Raw genomic sequence first — 26245 nt, 5'->3', positions numbered from 1 at the left:
TTGCCCTTGTTTCCTTGTTCCTGCATCTCTGCTTCTTCTGCTGAAAGTAAGCCTTCTTGAAGCCTAACCCTCTGCGTTCCCTTCACCCTCACACCCCCTGGGAGAATCCCCCTCTGGAACCTCGGAATGGGGACACCAAAGCACCCACCTCTCTGCCTTCCTCTCTGGGCTCTCAGCCCCTCTTCCTTCCCAGACTGAACTTCTCCAGGTCTGCTTGACTGGACACTCTGGGCACTCCAGCTTCTTCTAAATATCCTTATGCTGTTCCCCAACCCCCGTGGGCGTATTCATTCCATAAATACTTACTGGGCAGCTATTCTGTGCCAGGCACTCTTATATCAGGCACTGACATCTTGAGGACTTCTCTGACCTCCAGAAGCTCATAAACACAGAAGGTCTATTTATCCTGTGAGGCCCGGCCCAACTCCACTTTTCTCTCTCACACACACAGAGGCATCAAACTTGTTTGGGCTCAAATGCAGCTTTATTTCCTGCTGGTTTTACAGGTACTCCATCCTGCGAACCCATTCTCTTGGAAAACCGAGAATGAGTGGGCACAGTGCCCCCCAGGGGAATGGAGAGGACAGAATGGCTGGCAAGGAGAGGGCAGTTGAGGCACTTAGGGACCTATTCAAGGCCCTGAGGGAAAAACCTGATGCCCAGGATAGGGGTGAGAGAGCCTAAGGCAGGGTTGGAGCTACCCAGGTATTTCACAGAAGCCCCTCCAGGCACTAGCACCTGGACTTCAGCTCCACCCCTCTCGTTGTCACTCCCTGTGATGGGAAAAGCATGGGTTCGAGGGAGGGTTGGGGGCAGAGCGCAGTGCTGGGGGCCTTGACCCTTAGGGACCTGGAGCGGGATTGGGAGGGGGTGTCAACCGTGCCTTCCAGCTCCCCAGGAGCCTCCTCTGATGTCCTTCTGGGGCTTTTATTGGGCGCAGAGCTCGAGCCTGGGAAAGACACACACACTCACCCTCCACCCTTGGGCTCCTCCTCCTCTCTTCTCAGAGCCTGCCCTCTGGTGTTCTTGCTCCTTGACCTCTGACCTCATCAAAACACTTTCCCTGGCTCAGCCCTTAAGAGCCCAGAGTGTGGCTGCATATTCTCAGAGAGCAGCACTGAAGGGGACCCCGGAGCATTCAGCCCACCTCCTCTTTGCCCCAGAAAGGGGTAGTGATAACTCCAAGATTACACAGCCAGTGATGGACAGAGCTAGGACTGGAGCCCAGGGTTGTGTTGGCTAGTGCCCCCCACCTGCCTCCTCCTGGCACTCACAGGCCTGCGGGGCACACAGGAGATCTGGGGGGGCTCCCAGCGACCATTCTCCTGGCAGCGGATCAGTGGTAGGTTGCGCTGGGCCAGCCCCTCCTGGCACCGGTAACGAAGCACTGTGTCTACTTCATAGCGCAGCCGTGGACGGCCAAATACTCGAGCCAGGGGCAGCTCTGGTGGGGGGCCACAGGACACTGCAGGGGGGACACAGTCAGGAACTGGGAGCCGGGCTCTGGGGGTAACAGTTCCCAGAATTGGGATGAAGGAGGAGAGGAGTAGGCCATAACCTGACACACAAAAAGAGCACGGGTTCCGGGGACTTCCCTGGCGGCGCAGTGGTTGGGACTCTGAGCTCCCAATGCAGGGAGCCCAGGTTCAACCCCTGGTCAGGGAACTAGATCCCATATGCATGCTGCAACTAAGAGATCGCACGCCACAACTAAGGAGCCCACCGGCCGCAACTAAGACCTGGTGCAACCAAATAAATAAATAATAAAGAGTAAGGGTTCCACATGGACCTGTCAGTTTGCTATCCCACCCATGCCCATGGCCCAGGACACATTTCTGACTTCTCTGTGTAGCTTTGCACCCTCCTTCGGCACACACATCGGTTCCAGGGTTCTCTAGCCCCCACCCCTCCTCCCCCTCACCCGCCCTCACCCAGCCCCATCTTGCAGGTGTAGGACAGGTGGTAGTTGCAGGGCACATCACTCCATTGTCCCTGATCGTGCCACACCATAACCACGCAGTTCTCTCCGGACAGGAAGTAGCTGTCTGGCTGCCCAGGGTTCCAGTTCTCATAGAGCTGGGAGGGTGGGGGGAGGATGGAGGAGGTGGTGAGGAGCTCCAGCCCCAGGAGCACTGGGAGGAATGGAACTGGAGGACCTGAGGAGAAGGGGGTGGGGGAGGGGCACCAGGCGAGGGAAGGCTAGAGGGATGGGGAGTAGGGGACCCAGAGGAGAAAGAAGATGTCAGGGGCTTTGGGGGGAAGGATAATGGGAACCAGAAGAGAAGAGAAGGGGACACAAGGAATGGAGGAGGGCCAGGAAGAGGGAAAGGTAAGGGGCCAGTAAAAGGAGAGGGAGGGATGGGGGTTATTGGGGGTAGAGGGCAGAAACGCTTCGAAGAAGCGACCTAGACGGCGTGAGGGGCGGCCGGAACCTCTCACCAGGGAGACGCCATCTGACCACAGGAAATCGCCTTCGATGGTCCTGTCATTGAGCCCGATCCACTGGTACTCCCGGTATCGATCTGGGGAAGAACCGCAGGGGAGACGAAGGTGTGCAGTGAGCTTCGCTGCCAGCAGATGGCGGCCATTCCCTGTCATCGGGCTGTCTGTGGGTGCTCGCGGGGGGAAGTCCTTCCCGCAACCCCACATCCACGCTTCCCGGTATCCTTATCCCTCCAACATCTGCACAAGGGCGGGATGGAAGGCAGGGGCGTGGGGGGTGAGGGAAGAAGAAAAATATCACCAGGGCTAGAAAAGGGAAACTCTGGAAAAAATAAAAACTTTCAGCAAGGTCAGAGTCGGGGAGAGTAGACGGAGGCAGGAGAGCCAGGGAGGTGGGGAGCGACTAAAGATAAGCCCCCAAGCAACCGCCAGGCTGATGCAGGATTATTTCCTGCGCGAATCTCAGCCTTCCCCTGCCTGAAGCCCCACTACCCACGTGTGGAGTGGGAAGGAGGGAGAGAGGAAAGAAAAGTGAATGAATGAATGAATGAGGTAAACCAAGTAATGAATACTTCAATTAATGTATAAGGGAGTTAATTAGCACACTCATTAATTGATTGATTGATTGATGAGTGAGTGTGTGAGTGAGAGAACAGGTGACGAGGGTCGCCTCCCGCCTTGTCCCCAGCCCACTGTTGATGAAGTCCTGTTCCTCCGGCGTGCTGATGCTGGCCAGGTGCGCGCCGTACATCCGGCACTTGTTCTCCGCCTCCTCCCAGCTCCTTCGTGTGGAAAAGTGCTTGTAGCAGGCGCCCTGGAAGGCGTCCCAGCCGGGGCTGCAGAAGCGGAGGCCTAGGACACAGAAGGGCAGGCAGCTTAGGCGGGAGGACCCCGAAACTCTGAGAGGCTGGGTCCCCAGACAGGGACTGGGCTCCTCCCACCACCTCAGACCGAGGGGGCGGGACTAAGTGTAGGAGGGCGGTGCCAAAGAGAGAGTAGAGAAGGAGCGGCTAGGAGCTGGAAGGGCCCTGGTTGGAGGCGGGGGTGGGGGTTGGGGGGGGTGTCTTTTTTTTTTTTTTTTTTTTTTGCGGTACGCGGGCCTCTCACTGCTGTGGCCTCTCCCGTTGCGGAGCACAGGCTCCGGACGCGCAGGCTCATCGGCCATGGCTCACGGGCCCAGCCGCTCCGCGGTATGTGGGATCTTCCCGGACCGGGGCACGAACCCGTGTCCCCTGCATCGGCAGGCGGACTCTCAACCACTGCGCCACCAGGGAAGCCCGAGAGTCATTTTTGATTCCACTTAACAGATGAGGAAATTGAGGGGAGGGCTCAGAGAAGTTATGTGATTTGTCTGAAATGGGGACTCTTTTCCCGTGCTTCCACTGCAGGAGGCCCAGGTTCAGTCCCTGGTCAGGGAACTAAGATCCCACAAGCTGCGGGGTGCATCCAACGACAACAACAAATGGAAATTCATTAATGGCAAGGCCAAAACCAGTGTCCCGTCCCACCCCCCTGGAACTAGCGCGTTGTGGCAGGGTCTAGGCTTCAGCTCTCCCCCCACCACTGCCCCTCAGCACACTCACCAACATCGCACAGGTCCCCCCCATAGCCAGGCAAACATAGGCAGCGGACCCCCTCCTCCTCCTCCAAGCACGTCCCACCATTGTGGCAGGGGCTGGGGACACAGTAACCTGAGAGGGAGAGAGGTGTGAGGTGGGGGGCCAGGGGAGCACAGCTCTGCAGCACGGGGTTCAGGGGTCCCAGCCCTGACCCCCTTGTCCTGGGGGCTATCACAGCACCCTAAGTGTTCTCCCTGGAGCCTGCCTCTGGTCACAGCCCAGACCTGAGTTCTGGGTTTTTCCCCTCCTCACTGTCCCCCACTTCAGCACTGGCTCAGCCCAGTGCTCGTCATTGTCATGCCCACCAGTGTGGGCCACGTCTAACAGGGGCCGAGAGGAGTGTCCAGGAAGGCCTTCAGGGTTTAACCCCACTAAGGGGAAAGATACTGGGCTGTCAGTCACGCGTCCTGGACTCTTACCTAGCTCCTGGATCTGCCGGGTACATTGAGCCAGTCACTTTACCTCTCTAGGCCTAGAGTTTAGTCCACCACCCCTTGTCATTGTGCCAGGTCCTAGCACAGTTCTGTGTAGTCTAGGTGGGCTGGGTGGAACTGAAGGAGAGGAGAGTCACCATAGCAACAGTGAGGTATGGCCTGTCATTTCCTGCTTCTGGGACCTTATACGGGGGTGGTCTAGGAGGGAGCTAACCATTCCTCCTGCTGTCCACTGGGCAGAGCCAGGCCCAGAAGCTCTTAGTGAAGATCCAATGCACTTCCCTCACTCTATGCCCTACTCCCTCGCCCCCCCAACCCTTCCCAGGAATGGAGCTGCAGCAGCTCCCACTGTCCTGTAGCACTGGCTCCACACACTCTGTCAACAGCATCCAACCTCTTTGCCTCCCCTTCTTATCTCCCCAGGACTCTCCCCCCATTACCAGGCTCCCCTTTCCCCCTCCACTTGGGGCCTCCTGCAGGTTCTCCAGCCTAGAAACCCCTTCAGTCCATTTTGTTCCTTCCTTCTGGCCCCCTCTCCTCCAGGCAGTCTTCTTGGACTAACACACTACTCTGAAGGCCTGCAATCTGTTGTCTAGATCCAGCTCCGTCTGGCTAGGCCATCTGCCTTCTCTTCTGGACTCTCTCTCATGATCTTGGGTGGCTGCCTGTAGACTGGGCCTAGGTGCTGAAGGGGCTGTCAGATTCTACTCCTTTCTGATCCAGATGACCCGGAGATGATGGCCCCACAGACTGACAGAGCAGGTCAGGGTTCTCGGCCCAGCACTGGGCAGGACCCCTCAGACCAAGCCATCCACTCCTAGCAGCCAAGGCCCATGCCCACAGTGCTTTACTCTGGCCCAAGATCCCACTGCCTGGTGGGGATCAGAGCAGAGGTGGGGGGAGGAGAAGCTGGAGGTGATTCAAAGAATTTTGCTGGGATGACCTAGCTGTTTTGGGTAAAATGAATCAGCTGTTCCAACACCACTCCCCCTGTCATCACCCCCTCTGCCATCACCCCCTCTGCCAACAGTTTCTTTCAAGCTGGTACTTCTACCTCCTAGGGCAAAGCAAGGAGAGGAAGTGTTTTATTTAACCCTTTAAGGACCAGGTCCTATGGAGGGTAGGAGTCCTGAACCCCCTTCCTTTCCTCACACTTTCCTGCTCCTCCCGTGATCCTCTCTGTCCAACCCCCTAACCCTGGGGGCCAAAGACTCTCAAACTTGGTCCCTGGGGCCATACCCAAGCCATAGGTCCCTCCCCCTGGCTGTGGGTGGCAGAACCTGAACCAGGATGGTGGGGGGCGGGTGTTGGCGGTGAAGGAACTCCTCTTGAGACTTTCTGTTCTTCCACCTCCCCCCTTTTGGATCAACTACTATACACAAACAGAAAGTTCTTCCTTCCTTACTGCTGCAGTAGCAGGCTGGAGGACCTCTCACTCATCCCCCAGGTGGGGTAACTAAGACACCGCAGATACTTCCAATGGTGTCCCTCTCCCACCAAAGCCCCTCCTCACCCCACAGCACTGAACTCTTGCAAGGTCAGCTGGGCAGGGAGCCAGTAGTTGAAATGAGGGAGCCTAGGTGTGATGCAGAGCCCCCTAGCCCACCCTGGGCCATCTAGGAGAATGGCCCTGGGACTAGGAGGGTCCCAGCCTTCTCCAGAGATCTCCATTTGGAAGCTCAACCTTCACTGAATAGATAGGGCTTCTTCCTCTCAGACCCCAGAACCTAACTCCCCATTCCCCCTCCCTCCACACTCTCCATCCTCCCCTCCTGATTTGTTTCTTCTCCAGCAATAGGAACCTTGAGATCCTTTGGGTTCAGGAAGGGTGAAATAGTGGGTGAGGGTGGTCATTAGTGCAGGAGTTAGTGGAGGAGGGGGAAGCCACGGGCAGTGGGATGAAAGCGAGATACCATTCCCCTGCTGATATGTGGGGGAGGGGAACGGGGCCTTGGGGCACCTGGACACCAGGGAATGGCCTTCATGCTAAGAGGGGCTTTCTCTGTCAGTCCTCTGTATGTATGGCTCTAGATGGGAGCCATCAAGATGGATCAGAAATGAATACAAAGGGACACGTGTACACACACCACACACACACACACACACACACTCTGGCCTGCAGAGGTTTCTCTCCATCAGGAGCGAGGGACTACAACTCCCAGCACTCCCGCAGACTGACAGACAAAGACTTCTCTGGGGTAAAGTGTACAGTCAGATTTGGGATCTCAGCAGTCAGGAAGGAAGGTGGAGACAGGCCTGAGGAGAGGACAAGGGAACAGCAGGGGCTGTTAGACTGCTAGGACAGGAAAGGGTGCAGGCTGAAGATGGAAAAGGAAGAGGCACAAAGACACACAAAGACCCAGGGGGAGAAAGAGAGACACAGAGAGAGAGATGGCACCAAAAGAACCATCAAAGAGGTACCCAGGACACAACTCCATGGAATGAAAGGGGCAAACAGCTGGGGGTGGAGACAGAGGGTGCCAGAGTTTTGGTTATAAAGCGGTTTAATAGAGATTTATTTCCAAGGCTTGTTTCCATGAAACAGTCGAAAAAAGTACTTCACAGAAGTAGTTGCTTAAGGCTCTGTGGGGATAGGGCTCTCCTGGACCCCAAAGGTTGAGGGGTGGGCATGGGATCCCGGGCTTCCCTGATATCAGTGGGAGGCAGCTGAAGGGAGGTGGCACACAGGAGGGGGAGGGAGCAGTGGAGGATGGGCCTGGGCCTTGAAGAACTCAAAAGGCAATGAGGGCACCCACTGAACAAGGCAGGAGGGTCCTCTGTGGGGCCAGTGAGATGTGAGTCACAGGTAGAGAGCCGAGGGTAGGAAAAAGTTCCAGGTGTTTGGTGGTAGGGTTGGGGGTCACAGTGTGGATTTCAGAAACAGGGATAGGGTCACAGGGTGGGAGTCATGGAGTTGGGGGTTACAGGGTGAGGACTCAGAGAGCTGGAATGGAAGTCACAAGGTGGGGTATCCAAGATTGGAAGCCCACAAGTAGAGGTGGGTAGGCAAAGGACAAGAGAGTCTGGGGCAATGGTGGGTTAAAGGACTATAGGTCAGGTGATCCAGAGCTGCAGGGGGAGAAAGAGGAGGAGGATAAAGAGGGAGGCTGAGCCTTGGGCAAAGTTACCTGATGAGGGGGCCACGGCCACTCCACCACGGCTGGCACTGTCAGTGGGCAGCACCGGCTGGGCATGCACTGAAGTCCCTGCTGGGACAGTTCTTCCAGAATTCTCTTCAGAAGGGGTCTCCAGATCCCTGGTACCCTCAGGGACCCGTGTGGCTGGAAGCAGGGAAGGGGCATCCTCGGAGCTCCCCGTCTCCTCACTCTCTCCTCGAGGGACCCCAGACAGCTCAGGACCCCCAGTCTCCTCCCCTATCTCTCTGGCCCCAACCGGAGTGGAAGGTGATGGGGATGCCAGGTTCCCCTCCCTGGGAGTGGGCAGGGTCTCAGTGGGTGGTCCAAGGACCGTTGGAGGCCTGGGAACCTCTGGCTCTCCATAGGGAGGTGGTGATGCATCAGGCTGCAGGACTGCCCTCGCTGGTGGGGATGCCTGGGAGAGTGACTCCTCTGGAGCCAGCTCAGTGGGGAGAGGGGCCTCTGGGTCCAGGCTGCTGAGCTCACTGGGCCAGGCCCACAGGGCCTCGTCCTCCACCTCCTCCTCTTCTTCTTCTTCCTCTTCTTTCTCTTCTTCATCCTTGTATGTCTCTTCTTCCTCCAACACCTTGCCTTCCTCTTCTGAGGACCCCAGGGGAGGTACAATGGATTGGGTTTCAAATTCTAGGCAAAGCACAGATGATTCAGCACCAGGGACAGCACCCACCAGAGGACAGGAAGAAGGAAGGGGAAGGGGAGAAAGGTGGGGCTGAGGAGGGTGAGCCCTCGGGGAGAGGGAAGAGCCTGCCCTGGGGAGGAACTGCCTTTGCTCCACACCAGAAGAATTTCAACTGGAGCTGCAATAGTGAGGCAACACTTGAGAAGGCTCTATGAGCTGTCATTAGCCCAGGAAAACCTGGTGGTTGCATCTCCCTCTCCCAGTCTGTTAAAATTCTGTTTATTTTGGGTAGGTGAGGGGGGAGGAGAGACCAAAGAAAGGAGATCCCTCCTTCCCAGAGGGCAGCTCCTTAGTCCAAGCATCTCCAGACCCAGCTATGTGGGAGTGGGATTTGCTGGAAAGGCAAAGGTTGGGAGAGGAACAGGAGAGGTGCCTTGCACGACTGTGCTGCTGAGAGAGGACAGGGTAGAATCATGGCAGCGACAGCCCCGGCCTCAGCCTGGGCTTGCCCCATCCGCCCCAACTTCTCCCACGTGCGGACATCCCCAGGATAAGAGATTTAGGTTACCTAGGAGGGTCCTAGGGGCCTCTGCTGGGTCTTCTGGAGTGGAGCTTCCACCTGCTCCGTCCTCCATAATGGGAATGGAGTAGATGGCTCCCCGGGACTCGCTCTCCACAGCTTCCTGAGGCAGCTGCAGTTCCTCCAGGGTCTCTGTCACTGTGACAATGGCTTCCAGTGCATCAGAGGCCAGGTCAGAGGCTGGGTTGGAGGCCTCAGGGATGGCAGAGGGCTGGGTAGAGTCTGTGGCAGGAGGAAAGTGCCAATGGGAGGTTAAGGAGGTGCCTCTGCCCTCACAGGCCTGCATGTGAGGGTTCTGGGTTAGACTCAGAGACCACGGAATTCTCTTAATTCTCTCTCATCTTCCCTACGGAGCACCCATGGGGCCCAGGGAGCACCCCGGGGCTTCATCACTCATTCCTCAAGCATTAATCAAGTGCCTGCTATGTGTCATGACGAGCATTCTCCTGGGCACTGAGGACACAGTGCAGAGCAAAACAGCAAGCTTCCTGCCCTCAAGGGAATTTATATTCTAGATACAGACAAACAAATAAGCATATAATGTTACCATATAAAGAACAATTAAGTTTAGTAAGGAGATGGGAAGTACTACTTTAGATAGAATGGTAAAGGAAGGCTCAAGAGAGAGGTCATCCCTTGAGTAAGGAGACGGAGGCAGAAGGATGGACAGAATGGCCTCAGCACCTTGGGACCCTGGTTTTAGGGTAAGGTTTGAGAGATCCCAGTCATCCTAAGACTCTAGAAATGGAAGGGGACAGGCTGCCATCACCACAGGAGAGCTGAAGGGTAGAGTACAGGAAGGACAGTCAACCATCACTACCTGATGATCTCGGTGTTGGGGCAAAAGGGCAAGTGGCCACCCCATCCTTCCAGGATCTGCTCTCTTCAAATAACCAGAGTTTTAGAATGAATTACCTTGTCCCAGGGGAAGGAAACCAAGAGCAGAAAACCAGTGAAGCAAAGGTGGAATTGGGCTAAGAAAAGCCCTGAGGGCCACCTGTGTTCAGCCAGACAAGACAGGACAGCACATCCTGCCTTTGTCACCTGCTTCAGTGAGCCTTTCTCATACCAGACAAGCAAACCTGTGCCCTTGCCTGCCTCTGCCCTCCACCTGCTCCCAGCCATAGTCATCCTCTTCCTTCCCCTCTTCTCCTGATTCAGTTCCTCCTTCAATTTCTTTCCAGAACAGTGCTTGCGACATAATTATAATCAGTGCTTGAAGTGTTAGCTACTATTATTATAATTATCATCATCATCATCATCATTATCTGTGTTCAAGTAAGTCTTTCCAGATGGACCTGTCTTCCTGTGGACTTCCCTTCCCCATCCCTCCCAGCCTCAGGCCAAAGCCATCTGGAGATCTGTCCCAAGGGAAGTAATACTTTTCTCTCAGTCTTTCCTTGCTCTGGGAGTGAAGCATTTCGTCTTTGGTCAGACTGGGGGCTCCCGTGGCAGAAACTGTGTCTTCCTCCTTCAGACTAAGGGCTCCTAGAAGGCTGTGTCTTCTCTTTCCATTTCTGCCTCCAGCCCTTGTACCAGTACTGCAGGCTCACAGTTGGGGCAGGGACTCCAGTACTCCATGGCAATGCCTCCCTGATTGTCAGTCATCCTTGGCCTGGGCCCTGTGCCTCTGGGGGTCACAGGCACTGCCTCCCCTCCAGCTCCCAATATAAGATGTGGGCAGGAAGCCATCTCTACACTCAGCTGTCTTTAAGAACCTGCTCCCTGTGGGGGGAATTATGTCTGTCCCTCAATATTTGGTGGTAAAAATCTGACACCTTCAAGCTGAAGGTTCTGGAAACCCCTCTGAAGCATATTTAGTTAACTGGAGCAGATCATTCATTGGATTCAGAGAATGTCAGTCATCTCTGGTCTGCTCATGAGCTGACCAGAGATGGAGACATATTTGGCAGCCCAATAAGGGAGAGGCAGCTTTGCAACAGGAAGAGACAAGGCAGGGACTACTGGTGTGGAGGCAGGTGAGGAGATGCAGCGAGGTGAGCCCTCCTTGAGACCATAAAGACCAAGTCAGAGGGCACAACCAGAATTAGAACCCTAAGTGACAAGCTGAGCACCACCCAAAGCTCCTTGAGGCAAATGGCAAAGACCCAAGAGAAACTGGTCGGGGCTGGGGTAAGAGTGTAGGCCTCGACTCTGTCTCCCTGAGGTTGGTCTCAGCCTCTGCAGGGAGGTGGGCTCACCTCGGAAGCAGTAGACATTGAAGCGGCTGTGCTTGTTGGGGAAGCCGGTCTGGTTGGGGAAGAGGAAGAGAGTCTTGACACCAGGGAGGCCCCCACCACAGCGCTGGCTGGGTGTGACGATGGGGTAGCGCACACTGCCATCAGCCAGCCAGCCTGGGCTGCAGCGGTCCAGGCCACCATCCCAGGCTGCATACAGCTGGCCCGTGGTTGCAATCTTAGCACCCCGTTCCTGGCAGTACGCCCGTGCCTCCTCCAATGTCAGCTTGTCTGGAGGGGCACCCAGGAACAGCTCTCCTGGGGAGAAGAAGAGGCTGGGTTACCAGGAAGGGAGCTCCTTCCACCCTGGGCTCCCACAGAGACTCTGGGCAAGCTTCTCTGGGCCTCAGTCTCCTCATCTGCGACATGCAGTCCATCACACTACTTTATAGGATTGAAGTCTTGATAGAACCTTAGGATGGATAATATTGCTCAAAGGAATCTGGCCCAACTTCCTAATTCTGCCAAGAAGGAAACTGAGGCTCAGAGATACTAAAACGTAGAGAGATGCACAGCAGGTAACAGCAGAGTCAAACTCAGTCTCCTACCACCTGTCTGAGGCTTTGGCCATGAACTTGTCTCTATGACATTGTTTGGAAGGAGAGACACTGACTGTTTCCTTACCGCTGGCTGCCCACTTAAATACAGGACGATAAAGGACGATAAGGCCCAGCAGAGGCCCAGGAGGACCTATGGGCAGCACTGGAGAGAGGGATCTTCCCCTGGGAACTCCCTACCCCCACTCACCATTTAGTTCTTCAGCATAACAGTAGACATCATAGAGGTCGTCCGGGTCCACCACTCCATAGTTCCGGACCCCAGGGAAGCCATCCATGTCTCCATAACAGGCCTCTCGTGGAGTCTGGATGGGATACCTGGGGATGGGGTACAAATGCCTTCACCAGGGAGCCATCCCACGGTGACCCTCCTGAATCACATTGCTTTTCAGTGCAGCCAATTGTCCTCCTATAGCTCTGCAGAAATGCACACCCCCCACCAAGGCGGGGTCCTAACCCACCCTCCAAACACCAGCTTCATCCGCCAGAGGCAGGGAGCCCTATATGGGCATCCTGAGGCAGCAGCGGGCAGCCCCTGGCAGAACCAGAGGCCACAGCCCACCTCAGAAACAGCCAGAAGCTCCTGGGCCCCAGCCCCAGCCCACCTCACGGTCTGGTCGGACAACCAGCCAGCATCACACTGTTCATAGCCCCCAAGATAGGCGGCATAGAGTTGCTCCGGAGTGGCGATTCGGGCTCCGATGCGGGCACAGGCCTCCTGGGCCCCAGCGAAGGAGAAAGCATAGCGGGCAGATCCCTCCCGGTAGAGAAAGACGACTCCTGAGGGGCAGAGAGGATCCTGAGGCAGGATCACCCAGCACACTGACTTCCCCTTCCCCTCCTTGTCAATCCCCTGTACACAAAGGGTAAAGTCCAAATTGCGCCCACTCTACAGCATGAGGGGCTTCAGTTAGACTGTGGGTAGAATTTCCTCCACCTGAAGAGAGAAAGGAGGTAACAGAGGCCTGTAGCTACCCACTCCTTTTCCAACTCAGCCTGTGCCGTCTAGGTGTTTGCTTCCGCTTCAGACTGTGGGCTCCCCTCCCTCTCTCCGGGAACCTCTCTCCATCTCTGCCCTCTCACCTTTGACCTTGACCTCCACAGCGTCGCTGCTGTCGTCGATGCCCTGCTGCACCTCGCAGCGGTAGATGCCCGAGTCGTTGGGCCGCAGCTCGCTCAGCACCAGGGAGACATCGGTGAGTGACGCTGGGTAGGCAGGCAGTGCCACGCGGAACCGGTAGGCCTCGCTCACCTTGACGCGTAGCCCCCGCGCCACTAGCACCTCGGCCTCCCGGCCGCCGGACAGGAAGGTCCACTTGACCCGGGGGGAGCCCTGCGCGGCCCGGCGGCTTGGCGGAGGCCGCAGGTAGTGAACGTGGCACGGGATGGTGAGGGCGCCGCCCAGCACGCCCTGCAGCGGCGCATCACCCGCTATGCGCACGCGGAAAGCCCGGTCCTCTGTGGGCGGGCGGGGCCGGCTGGAACTTCGTGCTGTGGATCTGCCGCGACCCGCCCCAGGGTTTCCGAGCCCCGCCCCAGGATCCCGATGCCCCGCCCTAGGATTCCCGGGCCTTGCCGGGGGTTTTCGTAACCCCGCCCCCAGGAACCTGGACTCGGGCCCACTGAGTCCTGCAAACCCACCTCTAGGTCCCCCAGGCCCACCCCTCACGGTCTACAGACCGGTCCACAAAGTCTCCCAGTCAAATTCACCCCCAGAGTCTCCCAGTACCACCCCAGGATCCCTGGCCCCCACCCCAGGGTCTTCTAACCTCACCCCCTGGGTCCTGCAGCCTTGTCCTCAAAGTTTCCCAGTCTGTTCCCTTCAGTCACTTTCATGGTTTCTCCCAATTCCACCTCTGTTCTGCCTCCCAGCCCCATTCATCGTGCCCCAAGGGTCAGCCATCCTCCACCCTGGAGATTGGCAGCCATGCACCTAGTGCCCCTCCCCAGCCCTACTCCCAAGATTCCGCCACCCTACCAGCGGCCCACAAATCATCCCTTATTTTCAAGTGTCCCTGCCCTGATCCTCCCCAACAATGCTCCCAATTCTGTCTCCTCCCTGGGTCCCTCAAGGCTGACAGAGGTTGGTTAGGGCTGAACAAGAGGCTCCTTCCTACCACAGGGGAGATGCAGGAGACTGACAGTGACCCTGAGTAAGGTTGCTTACCTGAGCTGTCTCCTTCCAGAGCATCAGCTAAGGCCACAGGGACCCAGGCCAGAGCCAGGGTTGCCAGCAGGGGCAGAGATGGTAGGGCCATGCTGCAGGATGAGGTGGGGGGAATGGAGGAGGAAAGATGGGGTTAGACCTCAGGATGGACTTCTGACTCCCTACCACGTCCACATGGATCACACATATCCTGACTCCAGAAGCCCACTGCCCCCACCTCACTATTAATTAACACTGTTTCTGTCTCCCCACAAGGGATTCTTATTTATTTATTTATGTTTGGCTGCATTGGGTCTTCGTTGCTGCGTGTGGGCTTTCTCTAGTTGTGGCGAGTGGGGGCTACTCTTGGTTGCAGTGCGCGGGCTTCTCATTGCGGTGGCTTCTCTTGTGGAGCACAGCCTCTAGAGTGCAGGCTCAGTAGTTGTGGCGCACAGGCTTAGTTGCTCCGCAGCATGTGGGATCTCCCCGGACCAGGGCTCGAACCCGTGTCCCCTGCACTGGCAGGAGGATTCTTAACCACTGCGGCCACCAGGGAAGTCCCCCCACCAAGGGATTCTTATTCAGAACCAAGACCTGGGTCCTCCGTCAACTCACTGTGTGACTTAAGGCAAGTTCCTTACCCTCTTTAAGCCTTTGTTTTCTTACTTGTAAAGGAGCACCATTACTACCACCTCACAGGTTGTCGTGAGGCTATGGGCTTTGAGAGTGCTTTTTATCCTAAAACAAAACAAAACAAAAACAAAAAACAAACAAAACAAACAAAAAACCCTGTACAAATGTATAGCACCCTGCGCACAGTAAGAGCTCAATAAATGCTTACAGCATATAGCATGAATTGTGGGTGCTATTATGCTTGAGTCTCCTCTGCCCCTCCCAGTACCAGACTTCTTTGAACCTTCCTCCTCCCACAGTACCCCTCCAACCTTTCCTTCCTGTCCCTTCCTTCCTGAGTACCATACCCACCTAGCCTCCTCTGGGAAGGCTTTCTAGACTAAACCTGGGCAATGAACAATATCTCTCCAGCCCAACCCCTCATTGACCTCCCCCCACTGCACCATTACTTATAAGGAAACTCTTCTCTTTACCCCCCAGCATCCTCCACCCCCTCATCCTTGGCTGCTTTCTCCCTCCTTCCTCCCAGTCTTTCCTTTCTGCCTGGCACGGGCTTTCCCACAGGATCTCCTGGCTCAGAAACCAGCTGGGACAAAGCTCCTGTCTCTGCCAGTCTGGCCTCCATCCAGCCTCTCCCTTCCCCCACCCCAGCCCCAGGCTGGGGGGTGGGCTAAGGGGGGTGTGTGAGAATAAATGAAAAGGACCATTTCCCTCCTGCCCTTGGCCATCAGAAGCTCTGAGAGCTTGAACTATTCTTCTGAAGATCTCAAAGCTCTTACACTCTCATAATGGAGGGATGGGGGTGGGACATTGAGAAATGGGTCCAGAGAGGGATTGAACCTGAGTCCCCAGTGAAACCAAGTCAGGCACCAGGCCAGTGTGCCCCCAGGAAGGAAGGCTGCAGAGCCAACGTCATCTTTAATGGTTGGCTTAGACTCAAAAGAGCATGGAGAGCCAAGGCTGCCATGGAATAGGCCAATGGTACAGCAAGAGATGAAGGTTAGACTGCAGGCAAGGCTTCCTAGACATCAGGCTTATTCCTGCTGTCTACTCATTCCCACTTCAGGCCCATTGTTCCACTTCCATCTTCCCTGACCACTCAGGCTCTGCCTTCGTACATGTCCGCCCTTTTCTGAGCCTGAGCTGATGGGAAATTTCCCTCTTCTCCCAGATCCTCTGAAGGATCCCAGATCCTCCTAAGGATGCCTCCCCACCATGGTAACATCCATTTCCCCCATTGTGTCTGGGCATCATTCCCTCAAGGTCCGAGGTGGGGGAGGAGTGGCAGAAGCCAGATGCCCAGGGCCTCTCTTCGACCTTTGAGAGGGAGGAGGTTCTTGATGGGGCCCAGTCAGAGGGTGTGAGACCAACTCTGGGCATGGGGGCACTTGAGAGGACTGCTTTCTGGGATTGGAGTGGGGACCATTTGGTATGAACAGCCAGTGCCTGCCGGGTGCTTGGGAGACTGTTTGCCATGCATTTGAGCTGTGCCAGGTCCTAAGCCAGACCCCTTTCTGGCGCCTTCCCTCTCCTCACCCTGGGCTGGAGCTGGAGCTACTCACAGCTCTCTGATGGGCGGCCCAGAAACCCATATAGTTGGAGCCACTCTGGGGCCAACACTCTAGACCCCACCTTTCACCTCTGTTATGTAAGTGGGGGAATGAAGGGAGAAAGTCTGAGTCTGATGAGGACCTGGATGCCCTGAATCATAGAGGGTATCCCACCCTCACCTCCAAGATTTGGAGTCACTGACCAGAGGGGCCAAGAGAGTGGGCCTGATTGTGTGGTTCTCACAGTCAGAGTTCTGCACACCTCCCAACCCCACACCAATCACACCAAGCTTGGGCCTCAGCCCCTTCCTGGTATAGCTAGGAGTCCTGAGAAAACTTAGGCATCCCCTCCTCTGGTACCAGACTCAGACTCAAGGATCCAAGCCTTGGTCTCCATGGCACACACCCACCCACCTCCACTCCATCTTCTCATCCTCCAGAGCAGGACACACCACCACTTCATCTCTATCCTCAAGAGCTCAGCAGTCTCCCTGTCCCTTTCCCTGATGCCACACCATCCCTCTGATACAGACTCTGGATTTCTCCCCTTGTCTTGAGTTTCCCCAGCTGTTCAGGAAACTTCCCTCTTGTTACATTATCATTCCTGTCTGACCATGGATGTCTATCCCCTCACAGCCTTCAAAAACCCAGCGCACAGAGAATCAAGACCAAGCTGTGTGTGTGTGTGCACACGCACACGCATGCATGTGCATGCACCTATGCACACATACCCAATGCCCACCATCTCTATGCTGAATGCCCACCAGCTGGCAGTTCAAGGTCTGCCCCATGGGATCTGAGCTCCAGCACTCAGCAGGGTGAGCAGGGATGCACAAGAGGCCAGAGCTTCAGTCACAGCAGGAGGGAAGCTTTCAGCTATCCCCTTAGTGGCTGTGTGAGGGGCAACAGGAACCTACACAATATCAGTGAGGCCTTAGCAGGGCCTGCAGAAGTAATTGCGGTAACAATATAAATAGTCCTATTTATTGGAAGCACAACTAACAATATGATTAGCAACATCGTCAGCTGAGCTATTGTAACTCCTCCTAGTATAAAATCTGAAATGTGGATGATGCTGTTATCAACAGCAAAGTTAGCCATGACAATACAGGCACTGGTAATACTGGGAGTGGTTCTATGGGTTAGATCATTGTCCCTTGATCTCACTGGTATTATCTGGAATAGAACTAATGCAGATATGAATGGTGCTAACAAAACTGATGGCAAATCTTGGTCCTGTTAGAACCAAGTGGGCAGAGCTATTCTGATAGGAAGGGGATATGGAAGTACCTGGGGGGAGAGGGGTTCCCGGCCCAACAGCAGTGCTAGGAAGGAAAGCAGGAGTGGTAACTGGAATTCCAGCTGACAGTTCCTGACCATCTACTTGAGCCAGGCCTCTTACTAAATGCTTCCCATGTATAACCTCAACTTTGAGAAAAATACAGATTAGGCATTACATCGATGAGGAATCCGAGGTTCAGGGAGGTGAACTAACTTGCCCAAGGTCACACAGCAAGTAAGTGGCAGAGTTGGGATTCCAGCTCCAGTAGGCGCCCGGCGCCACCCACAACAGCGGCTCCTGTTTGCTGTCCTGCGGGCTCCGGGAAGGTACCCCTAGGGTGGCCGGCCGCGGCTCTTCCCGCGGTGCTGCCTGCACGGTGGGTACAGAGTCGGGGGCTGACTCGAACCGCCGCCGCCCTGCCCAGGACAAGGTCGGAAATCTCGGGCGGTGGTGCTGGGACTGGAGCCCGCAGCAGCAGGGAAGACGCAAGGACCCAGAGGGGCGTTCCAATTAGCCCGCGGACTCAAGGGGGCTGCGGGTCAGGCTGCAAACAGCAATGGGGGTGCCAGCGGCAGAGCTGGGAGGCAGAGCTGGAGATGGCAGGACGGCAGCAGGGGCCGTAGGCGCTCCGGGCTGGCCGACAGCGGACCTCGCCGAGTTGTCAGGGGTCGGCGGGTTGGGTGCGCCGGCGCCACGCGAGGCAAGGCCTGAGGGGTCGGGGGCGCGGACCACAGGGCAGCCGGGGGTCGCTCCCTTCTCTCTCCCTCCCAGGTCTGGGATGCGGTCGCACTCACCTACCGGCGGGAGGCGGAGGACCGGGGTGGGCGTGCGGCACCGCGAAGTTTGCTGCCTCCTCCGGGGGTCTCCTCCGCGTCCACGGCTCGGTCCCGCAGCTGCAGCCGAGACTGCGGCGGGGACTGCGCGGGCGCGAGCAGAGGCTGGGCCCGCAGGACGCTCGAAAGAGGGCGCCGGGCGGCCGGGCGCCTCACAAAACCCCCTTTCTTTCCCCCCCGCCCCCGCCCCGCCCCCGCCCCGCCCCGCCCTTCCTCGAGGCTGCCCCCGCCCTCGGGCTGGGAACGCGGGGGGCTCGGGAAGATCACGGGACCCGCTGCCTTCTCTGCGTCGGTTCCCGGAGGCGGCAGCCGCGAGAGCAAGGACGAGAGAAGTAGGACAGCGTCCTGGGGATGAGAAGCCGATGACTTGGAGGAGGGAGGGAGGGAGGGCAGAAGGGGCGGGCAGGGAGCGCTCGCCGAGCTAGAGGATGATGTTGCAGCCGGAGGGATGGAAGTTAGACAGTCGGAAGGACTTCCCGTTGGTCAAGGGGAGAGGAGGAGGGACTCAGACAGTAGGGAAAAGGATGAAGGGAGAATGGGAGGGAGGCTTTGCTTCTGGAGAGACATCACACGCACGTATAAATGGGGGAGGGAGTCTCTTTTTTGGAGGCAGGATCAGGTGCAAATGACCTTAGCCACCTCCCTGGAGGAAGCTCTGATTGGGTTTTGTCTTCTGTGGTGCTCCCACTCCCTGCACAGAGGAGGAGCTGACTTTGCAGCTGGAGGGATGGAGGTTAGGCAGCAGATTCATGGGTTAAGCAAAGCAAGGAACTCTCTAGACATGGAGGGGGGAATGTGGCACTGTGAATGGTCATTACTGGTCATGCAAACCAATGTGCAAAATGCAGGCGTTGCTGGGAGCCCAGAGGGCCCACTGGCCAGAGCTGTCGCTGATGAATGCACAGCCTGGTGCCAGGGGGTGGGCCTTGAGTGCTGCCCAGCCGCTGGGGACTCCTCAGAGCCCAGAATACCAATGACACCCCCCTCCACAGCTCCAGGGCCTCTCCTTGCCTCTTCTTTCCCAGGCTCTCTTTCCCTCTCCCTCCTCCCTCCTGGGATCCCAGGCAAAGGCCATGGCACAGACTGTGGGCAGGACAGCCAGACGCCTGGATTCTCTCCCCTGGATACCAATGATGGCATCAAGGATAGCTTGTCAGGGACTTTGATCTACACAATCTCTAACAGCACCCCCAAAATATCCCAAGTAAAGTGGGGTGCCTGCAATGCAAATGCAGCCTCAAGGCAGGTCCATGTCCATCCATCTAGACTCACCCAAGTCCGTCTTGTATGGAAATTCTGGACTGCCCTCTAGTGGATGCCCCAACTGCCCCACTCACCACTGCCTAGGCTTCCACTGCCTGGGCTTCCACTCACAGTGCTGTGAACTTGGTTCCAAAGGACTCGAGAAGCTCACACACACACACACACACACACACAAAAACCAACCCTCTCCCCCCAAACAAAAACCCTCCTCCCCAAATTCTTGAGGACCTAAAGGTAGAATTCTGGGCCCTCCGCACAGACCCATCTATTGGAGAGATGGGACAAGAAGACCTGGGGAACGTGGGTGGTAAGGTCCCTCAGTAAGAGACATGCCCCAGGCAGGGATGCAAGACTGAAGGGGACAGGACAAGATGTCTGGGGAGTTTGGGGAGAAAGAGACCTCAGTTTATTCATTTCATTAAACAAATACTAACTGAATGTCTGCTATGGATCAGGCACTATTTTAGGCCTTGGGAATGCTGCCCCACGTTCCTTAGTCAGGGTGAGGGATCTGAGAATGCCTCTGGGGACAGATCTAGGCAATGCCTGGGCAGACCTAGGACCTCCCTTTGCTTTCCTCAGACCTTGCATCCCCAAGCTGAGAGACAGTCTCAGCATCGGTGCCCGCATCCAGCCTAACCCCCACTTAGGCTTGTCTCTACATGGGCTCGATGGGGCTTGAGCCCAGCCAGGCAGAACCATGCAACTGAGTGGCTGAAATTCAATCCCAGTGGTGGCTCACATGTAACGACAATTCTTGCGTCGGGGAAACCTGGCTGTGACCAGAAAAGACAGAGAAAGTGACTTTCCTTGCCACCTTCCCGTGTGACTAGAAATGTGGGCACACATTTTGGTGCCCTGGAGGAATCCATCCTCCAGCAGCACCTGCGTCTGGACAAGGGCTGGTACCAGACAGTCTGTTCCAAGAGGCAGACCCCTGGTGGGAAACCAGACCTGGTGAGAGAACAGTGAACTGCTGCTGTGAAGATCTTGATGAGAACAGGACTCTGGAGTCATGCGCACTGAGGTCAAACTCCCGTTCTGCCATTTGCAGTGGCAAAACCTTGGGAAGGTCTTTGTTTCTCTGGAACAGTTTCTTCTATACAACAGGCTGAAGAGTATCTGCTGCATTGGGTAACATGTACTGCACTTGAGCTGGGTAAGGGAGGCACGTGGCCCATGGCTTAGGCTCAGCCAAATCAAATTTTTTTTTTTTTTTTTTTTTTTTGGTGGTACGCGGGCCTCTCACTGCTGTGGCCTCTCCCGTTGTGGATCACAGGCTCCGGACGCGCAGACTCAGCGGCCATGGCTCACGGGCCCAGCCGCTCCACGGCATGTGGGATCTTCCCGGACCGGGGCACGAACCCGTACCCCTTGCATCGGCAAGCGGACTCTCAACCACTGCGCCACCAGGGAAGCCCCCTAATTATTTTTTATTTTATTTTATTTTTTTAATTGAAGTAAAGTTGATTTACAATGTTGTGTTAGTTTCAGGTGTACAGCAACAAAATCTAATTCTTTTCCTTTAATAGTCATACACACACACCCTAATCTGCACCAGATCTCTTGGCCAGGAGGTCAGTGGGCCACTCCCCTGTGAATGGGATAGAGTGCTCATTATTTGAGAGAGGAGTCCTTTCCCAAGGATTTCCCAGGGGAGGAAATGAGCACCTCCCCAAGACTTTCCAGTATTTCTAGCTGTGAATATTCATACCGAAGTCTAACCTGCACTTGATCTGCCAATTTCTGATCAGGGACTTTCTTTACTTGCATCTTGACCCATGGCCATGTGACAATCTCCCCCACTCCCCATTTCTATCCTCTTTTTGAGAAGAGATGAGATCTAAGACCTTCCCCTCTAGGATTCAGAAAGAGATCCTCAGGGACTGGCTGAAAGCAAACAGGATCAATGGAAGCAGGAAGAATGAAAGTCAGATCTTAAGTAGAACTTCCTGCCCCAGTAACAGGAGGAGAATGTCTCAGGTAACCTTAGGTATCTTCTGGTGAGGAAACTGAGACCCAAGTGGTGAAGTGAACGTCTAGGGTCACATGGTATGTAACTGACATGACCAAAACCCAGGTCTCCCAACTCCCAGGCCTGGGTTCTTGCCAGGGCCCACAGCTGTCTCTCTCAGGGGAGAGAAAATGGAGGAGGTGGAGAGAAGAGAGAAGGAAGGAGGTGGGCCCAGCTCTCCTCCCCCTTCCATGTGCAGCCCAGCTGGCTGTCTCCCAGCCTCCTGGGCCCTGGAGAATTTTCCAGTCTCTCCAGATGAGAACAATCTCCTACCCACTGCCCACCCCCAATATCCTCCATCCAAGACAAAGCCGAGGTCATGACCCAAGTTCAGGAAGCAGAATCAACCCTCCAAGTTCTAGCATCCCAAACCACCCCCCCACTGGACTCCCAATCACAGTGGCCACTGGGAGAGCCTGTCTTTCCAGCTTCTTGAACACCTGTCTCCACTTTCCCAGACTTGGGGGTGGGCGCCCAAGCAGCTTGATTGCTCTCTGAGGCCATGCACATCACACAGGCACCTGGATCCTATGCCATGGGGACGTGAGAGTGGGGCTGAAGAAGGGGGATGGACATGGTGCTGAAGGCTAGCACAGCTGTGTTTGGAGAATAGGGGCTTTGATAGCTTCTGAAAGGGGCCAGGAAGCTTGGGACCCCAGCGCAGGGGAGGGAGGGCCCAGGAATGGCTGGGTGTAGCTCTGAGGGCTCCTGCAGCTGACCATGGGCTGGGGGTGGGAGGGGAGTAGGGTGGTGGAGGGACAGTGGGGGACCTACAGACTGACCAACATTGTGGAGAGCCCCTGCTGCATGAGCAGGAGCCAACTGTCCCCCCTGACCTGACAGACCCTCGCTTTGAGGGCTTCAAACTCATGTGTTCAGAGAAGACCACCAGCCTGTTCCACAAAGAACAGCTGAAGGGACTGGAAGGCTCAACCCTGAGTACATCCAAATCTACTTCTTGAGAAAAAGTCTGTCCCATCTGCAGACTCCCTGCAGCCCTTCTCCCGCCCCCTGATGGGGAAAGACCGCTCACTTTTCTGTGATGCTGGGGCAGGTGCTCTCTGAGTCTCAGTTTCTTCACCTGTAAAATGGTAATAACACTTTATTTTATGGTTTTGGTGTTGGAATAATATAATTAAAACAAAAAATTAAACTGGAAGGAATTAATTTTAGATTAAACAGAGGAAAAGTGACGCAATCCCTAAAATTTTAAAACAAAATGAAACTCATGCACCTAATTATATATAAAGTTCGAGGCAAAGCCACCTAGAAGAATTTTCTTTCAAGTAATTATAAAACTCAGCATTTTGACTATAGAACCCTAAGAACAAAGAGAACCATGGAGATATGTTACTGCTGGCATTATTATTTTGAAAAGGGCTATTTATGGTAATAAAGCAAATAAGTAATTATAGTAATGGTGTTAGGAGTTAAGATTTTCCGTGTAAGAAAAGGAAAGTTAAGCAAAAACTGCTAATCTTAAATCTGCATTGGAAGTAGCAGCGTGAACTCATGATTTGCATATTTATCTTCTGTCTCCTGAAAAGGCTTAGAAGAAATGACAAACCAATAACAGTGAATACCGCTTGTATCCAGATTGAGGTCTCTAAATAGTACTTTTCACTAAATGGAACTCTTTGGAGAGATTCCAGGTCTGGGGCAGGATAGTTTGTCATACTTGAGAATAAGGAAGTTATGAGACTTAGGTCAGGTTCATGTCAAAAGGACCCAGTAGCCAACTTGAGAAGACTCCCACTGGCCAAAGATGAAACGATATCAGCATTAAGATGTATAATGACTGGAAGAGATTGAAACATGTCAAATGGATAAAAAGTCCATGGTTTCATAATGATACTAAAAAATAAGATCAATGGTCACCTCTGGATGTTGACAGGACATCAACTCACAATTTTGAAAATGAATGGGGTATATAGCAGATCCTGTTGGTGTCCCTGTCTCTTGATAAGCCAAAGGCTGCTGACCTCCTGAGCATTAGTTTCTGCTGTGGAGGTACACTTGGCCTAAGTGCATGGCAAGTCAGAATGCCCCTGGGAACGTTCCTCAATCAGTGATGGAAGGGGAGTTGATAGACTAAAACCCCAGCCCCTTGCCTCTCAGGAGGAAACACTCTGAGGCAAGTTCCTCTCAGAGCTCCCAGCAGCTTTGAGCTCCAGCTGCCCATAGCCATCACCTGTCCAATTATTTGGATTATTTACTTAATTATTTATTGGATTCCTTCCTTTCCCTGTTTCCCTTTCCTATCAAGATCCGGGAATTTTCAGACCTGCTAAGTCATGAGCACACGTGGGTGAGCACAGTGGCAATCCACAATGGTACATTTGTGACTGGGTGTGAATACATACAGAGGCATGAGTAAACCACATGAGCAGGAGGCCCAGATTCCCACATTACCTGTCTCTGCTGCACCCTTGCCTCTCTCCCAGCTCACCCTGTAGCCTTGTGGGGCTTGTCTGTGATTAGGATTCAGAGGAGGACAAAGCCCACACCTGGTCCATAGATGAATCACTGCAACATATTGATGTGAACTAAACATGTGCTGTTACCACACTGCAGCCCCCAAAGGGGTGGCCCTGAAAGACAGTGGTGAGGGAAGATCCTCCCAGGAGGATGTTTCAAGCAGTACACAGGTCATCTACTTTGCAGTGAGAGAGGTGACTTGAAGGAAGTATGTACATGGACTCTTGAGCAGTGGCAAATGGCTTGGTTGGTCAGGCCAGAAAGGGCAAAACTGGAAGGCTGGAGATAAGAAGTCTAGGGAAGAACTATATGGATGGACTTACAGGAGTGGACATTGTGCCTGATGGCAGTACCGTTTAAGAGCATTTACTGCAGAGGAGACATTGAACAGCTAGGGGAACAGAAGGACTCCAGTGGATGACAGCCAGCCTTTGTCCTCCGCGATGCCAGGGCTTGCACAATGTGCCCATGAATGGAGTAGTTGTGGCAGTGAATATGGAGACTATATAAGGGCTCACCAGCATGGGCTCCCTCTCACCAAGGCTGATCTAGCTACTGCCAATGCTGGATGTTCGGCCTGTCAACAGCAGAGACAGATGCTAAAGCCTCAACATGGTACCCTCCCTCAAAGAGATCAGCCAGCCACTGGGAAGCCTGTTGATTACAATGTACCTCTTTCAGTTTGGAGGGGGGAGCAGTAACTCCTTACTGGGATTAATGCATATTCTGGATATGGATTTCCCTTTCCTGCCCAAGTGCTTTGGCCATCACCAATATCTATATCCAAGGACATAAAGGAAATGGCTTATCCTTATGAGATCCCATATAGTATCACCTCTAACCAAGGAGATCAACTTTATAGTGAAGGAAATGTGACAGTGGGCACATGACCACAGGATCCATTGGCCCTACAATGCACCATATCTCCTTGAAACTGCCAACCTGATAGTACGTTAGTATGGCCTCTTTACACCACATCTAAATACCAGCTTGGGGAAAACATCCTCTAGGATTGGGGTACTGGCCTTCAAAACACAGTATATATATATATATATATTTTTTTTTTAACAAATGGCCATTCCATGGTGCTGTATCCCACAGGTAAAAATCATGGGTACAGGAACCAGGATATGGAAGAAGCAATACCCCTCTCACCAGTGACCCACTTTGGAAATTTGTGCTTCCTGTACCTATAAATTTAGGCTCTGCAGGATTAGAAGCCATAGTTCCTGGAGTGGGAGATGCATCTACCAGGTGTCACAGTAAGGGTATCACTAAACCTAAGGCTATAGCAACTTCCGGGTCATTTTGGGCACCTCATGCCAGCTGACTAGTAAACAAAGAAAAGAATTATACTGGCCAAGATGTTTGATCTTGATTATCCCATGTGCAGTGGTAATCATGAACCGGCAGTTACAGCAATGTTGGCCTGTTAAGGGCATGGTAATGAAAGGCTGAGGCCTTAAGGGATGAAAGTCAGCGTTTTTCCATTGTGAAAGACTCATAGACCAACAGAATGAATTGTAGAGGAGGGAAATGTTGAATATTGATTTCGGCCTTGGAATCAACTGCAGCAACTGTTTGTTCCACTAAACTTCTTGTTATAAGACGCTTTTTTCTTTTTTTGGCTGCACCATGGAGCTTGTGGGATCTTAGTTCCCTGACCAGGAATTGAACCCGGGCCCTAGGCAGTGAAAGCGCGGAGTCCTAACCACTGGATGGCCAGGGAATTCCCAAGACTTTCTTTTTAATGAATTAGAAATTGCAAATAGCCATGACCTTGAAGAATCGGTGAGGGGACAAAGTGATCTTATCATGGAGGCACAAATGGATGAGCAGTGTAAAGGGTTTAGCATAGCTGTGACCTCTATCCTTTGCATTCACCTCTGCAAGGGGAAAGCTTCTGGGAGAACATCTGTGACTCTGCCTGGTGACGTTTTTTTTCTGGCTGTGGAAGCATGTTTGTGCTCAGGGCTAGCCAGGAATGGTAGAGGGTTAATGCTTCCAGACGCAGCCCTCAACTTTCAGACAGGAAGTTGACCAATAATATTTTAGTTTCTTTGCCCCTAAGGTGGGATTTCCTGAGACAGGTTCTACACTGCCTTCTAGAATTCCCCAGCAGGACTGAGCACCAGTTGCTCCACCTGCTCTATCACAACCTTTCATTAGCTTCCTCCCCTTTCCTGTCTCACTTCTCCACTTCTATACCAGTGCTCCTTAGCATGACCTCCCAGATAAACTCCTTGCACTCAAAGTCTTGACTCACATCTGCTTTTAGGTAACCCTGTTGTCTTAGTCAGTTTAGGCTGCTATAACAAATTACCATAGTCAGGGTGACTTAAACAACATTTATTTCTCACAATACTGGAGGCCAGCAGATCTGGTGTCTGGTGAGGGCCCACT

General features: G+C 54.2%; 1 protein-coding gene across 1 annotated transcript; it reads right to left on the bottom strand.

The window, feature by feature from the left end:
- Positions 1-841: 841 nt before the first annotated feature.
- BCAN (brevican) lies at positions 842-13901 on the bottom strand (the record flags this gene model as incomplete). Its single annotated transcript, XM_079698759.1, has 13 exons — positions 842-949; positions 1275-1465; positions 1932-2076; positions 2440-2522; positions 3136-3294; positions 4026-4133; positions 7624-8274; positions 8838-9071; positions 11051-11344; positions 11834-11961; positions 12249-12423; positions 12727-13101; positions 13811-13901. The coding sequence occupies 13 exons, from the start codon at positions 13899-13901 to the stop codon at positions 842-844; spliced, it is 2742 nt and encodes a 913-aa protein (XP_079554885.1).
- Positions 13902-26245: the final 12344 nt, after the last annotated feature.

This window comes from Hyperoodon ampullatus (genome assembly GCF_949752795.1).
Source record: "Hyperoodon ampullatus genome assembly, chromosome: 2".
In the NCBI taxonomy this organism is placed as follows: Eukaryota; Metazoa; Chordata; class Mammalia; order Artiodactyla; family Ziphiidae; genus Hyperoodon; species Hyperoodon ampullatus.
This window is presented reverse-complemented; position numbering and strand designations above follow the sequence as displayed.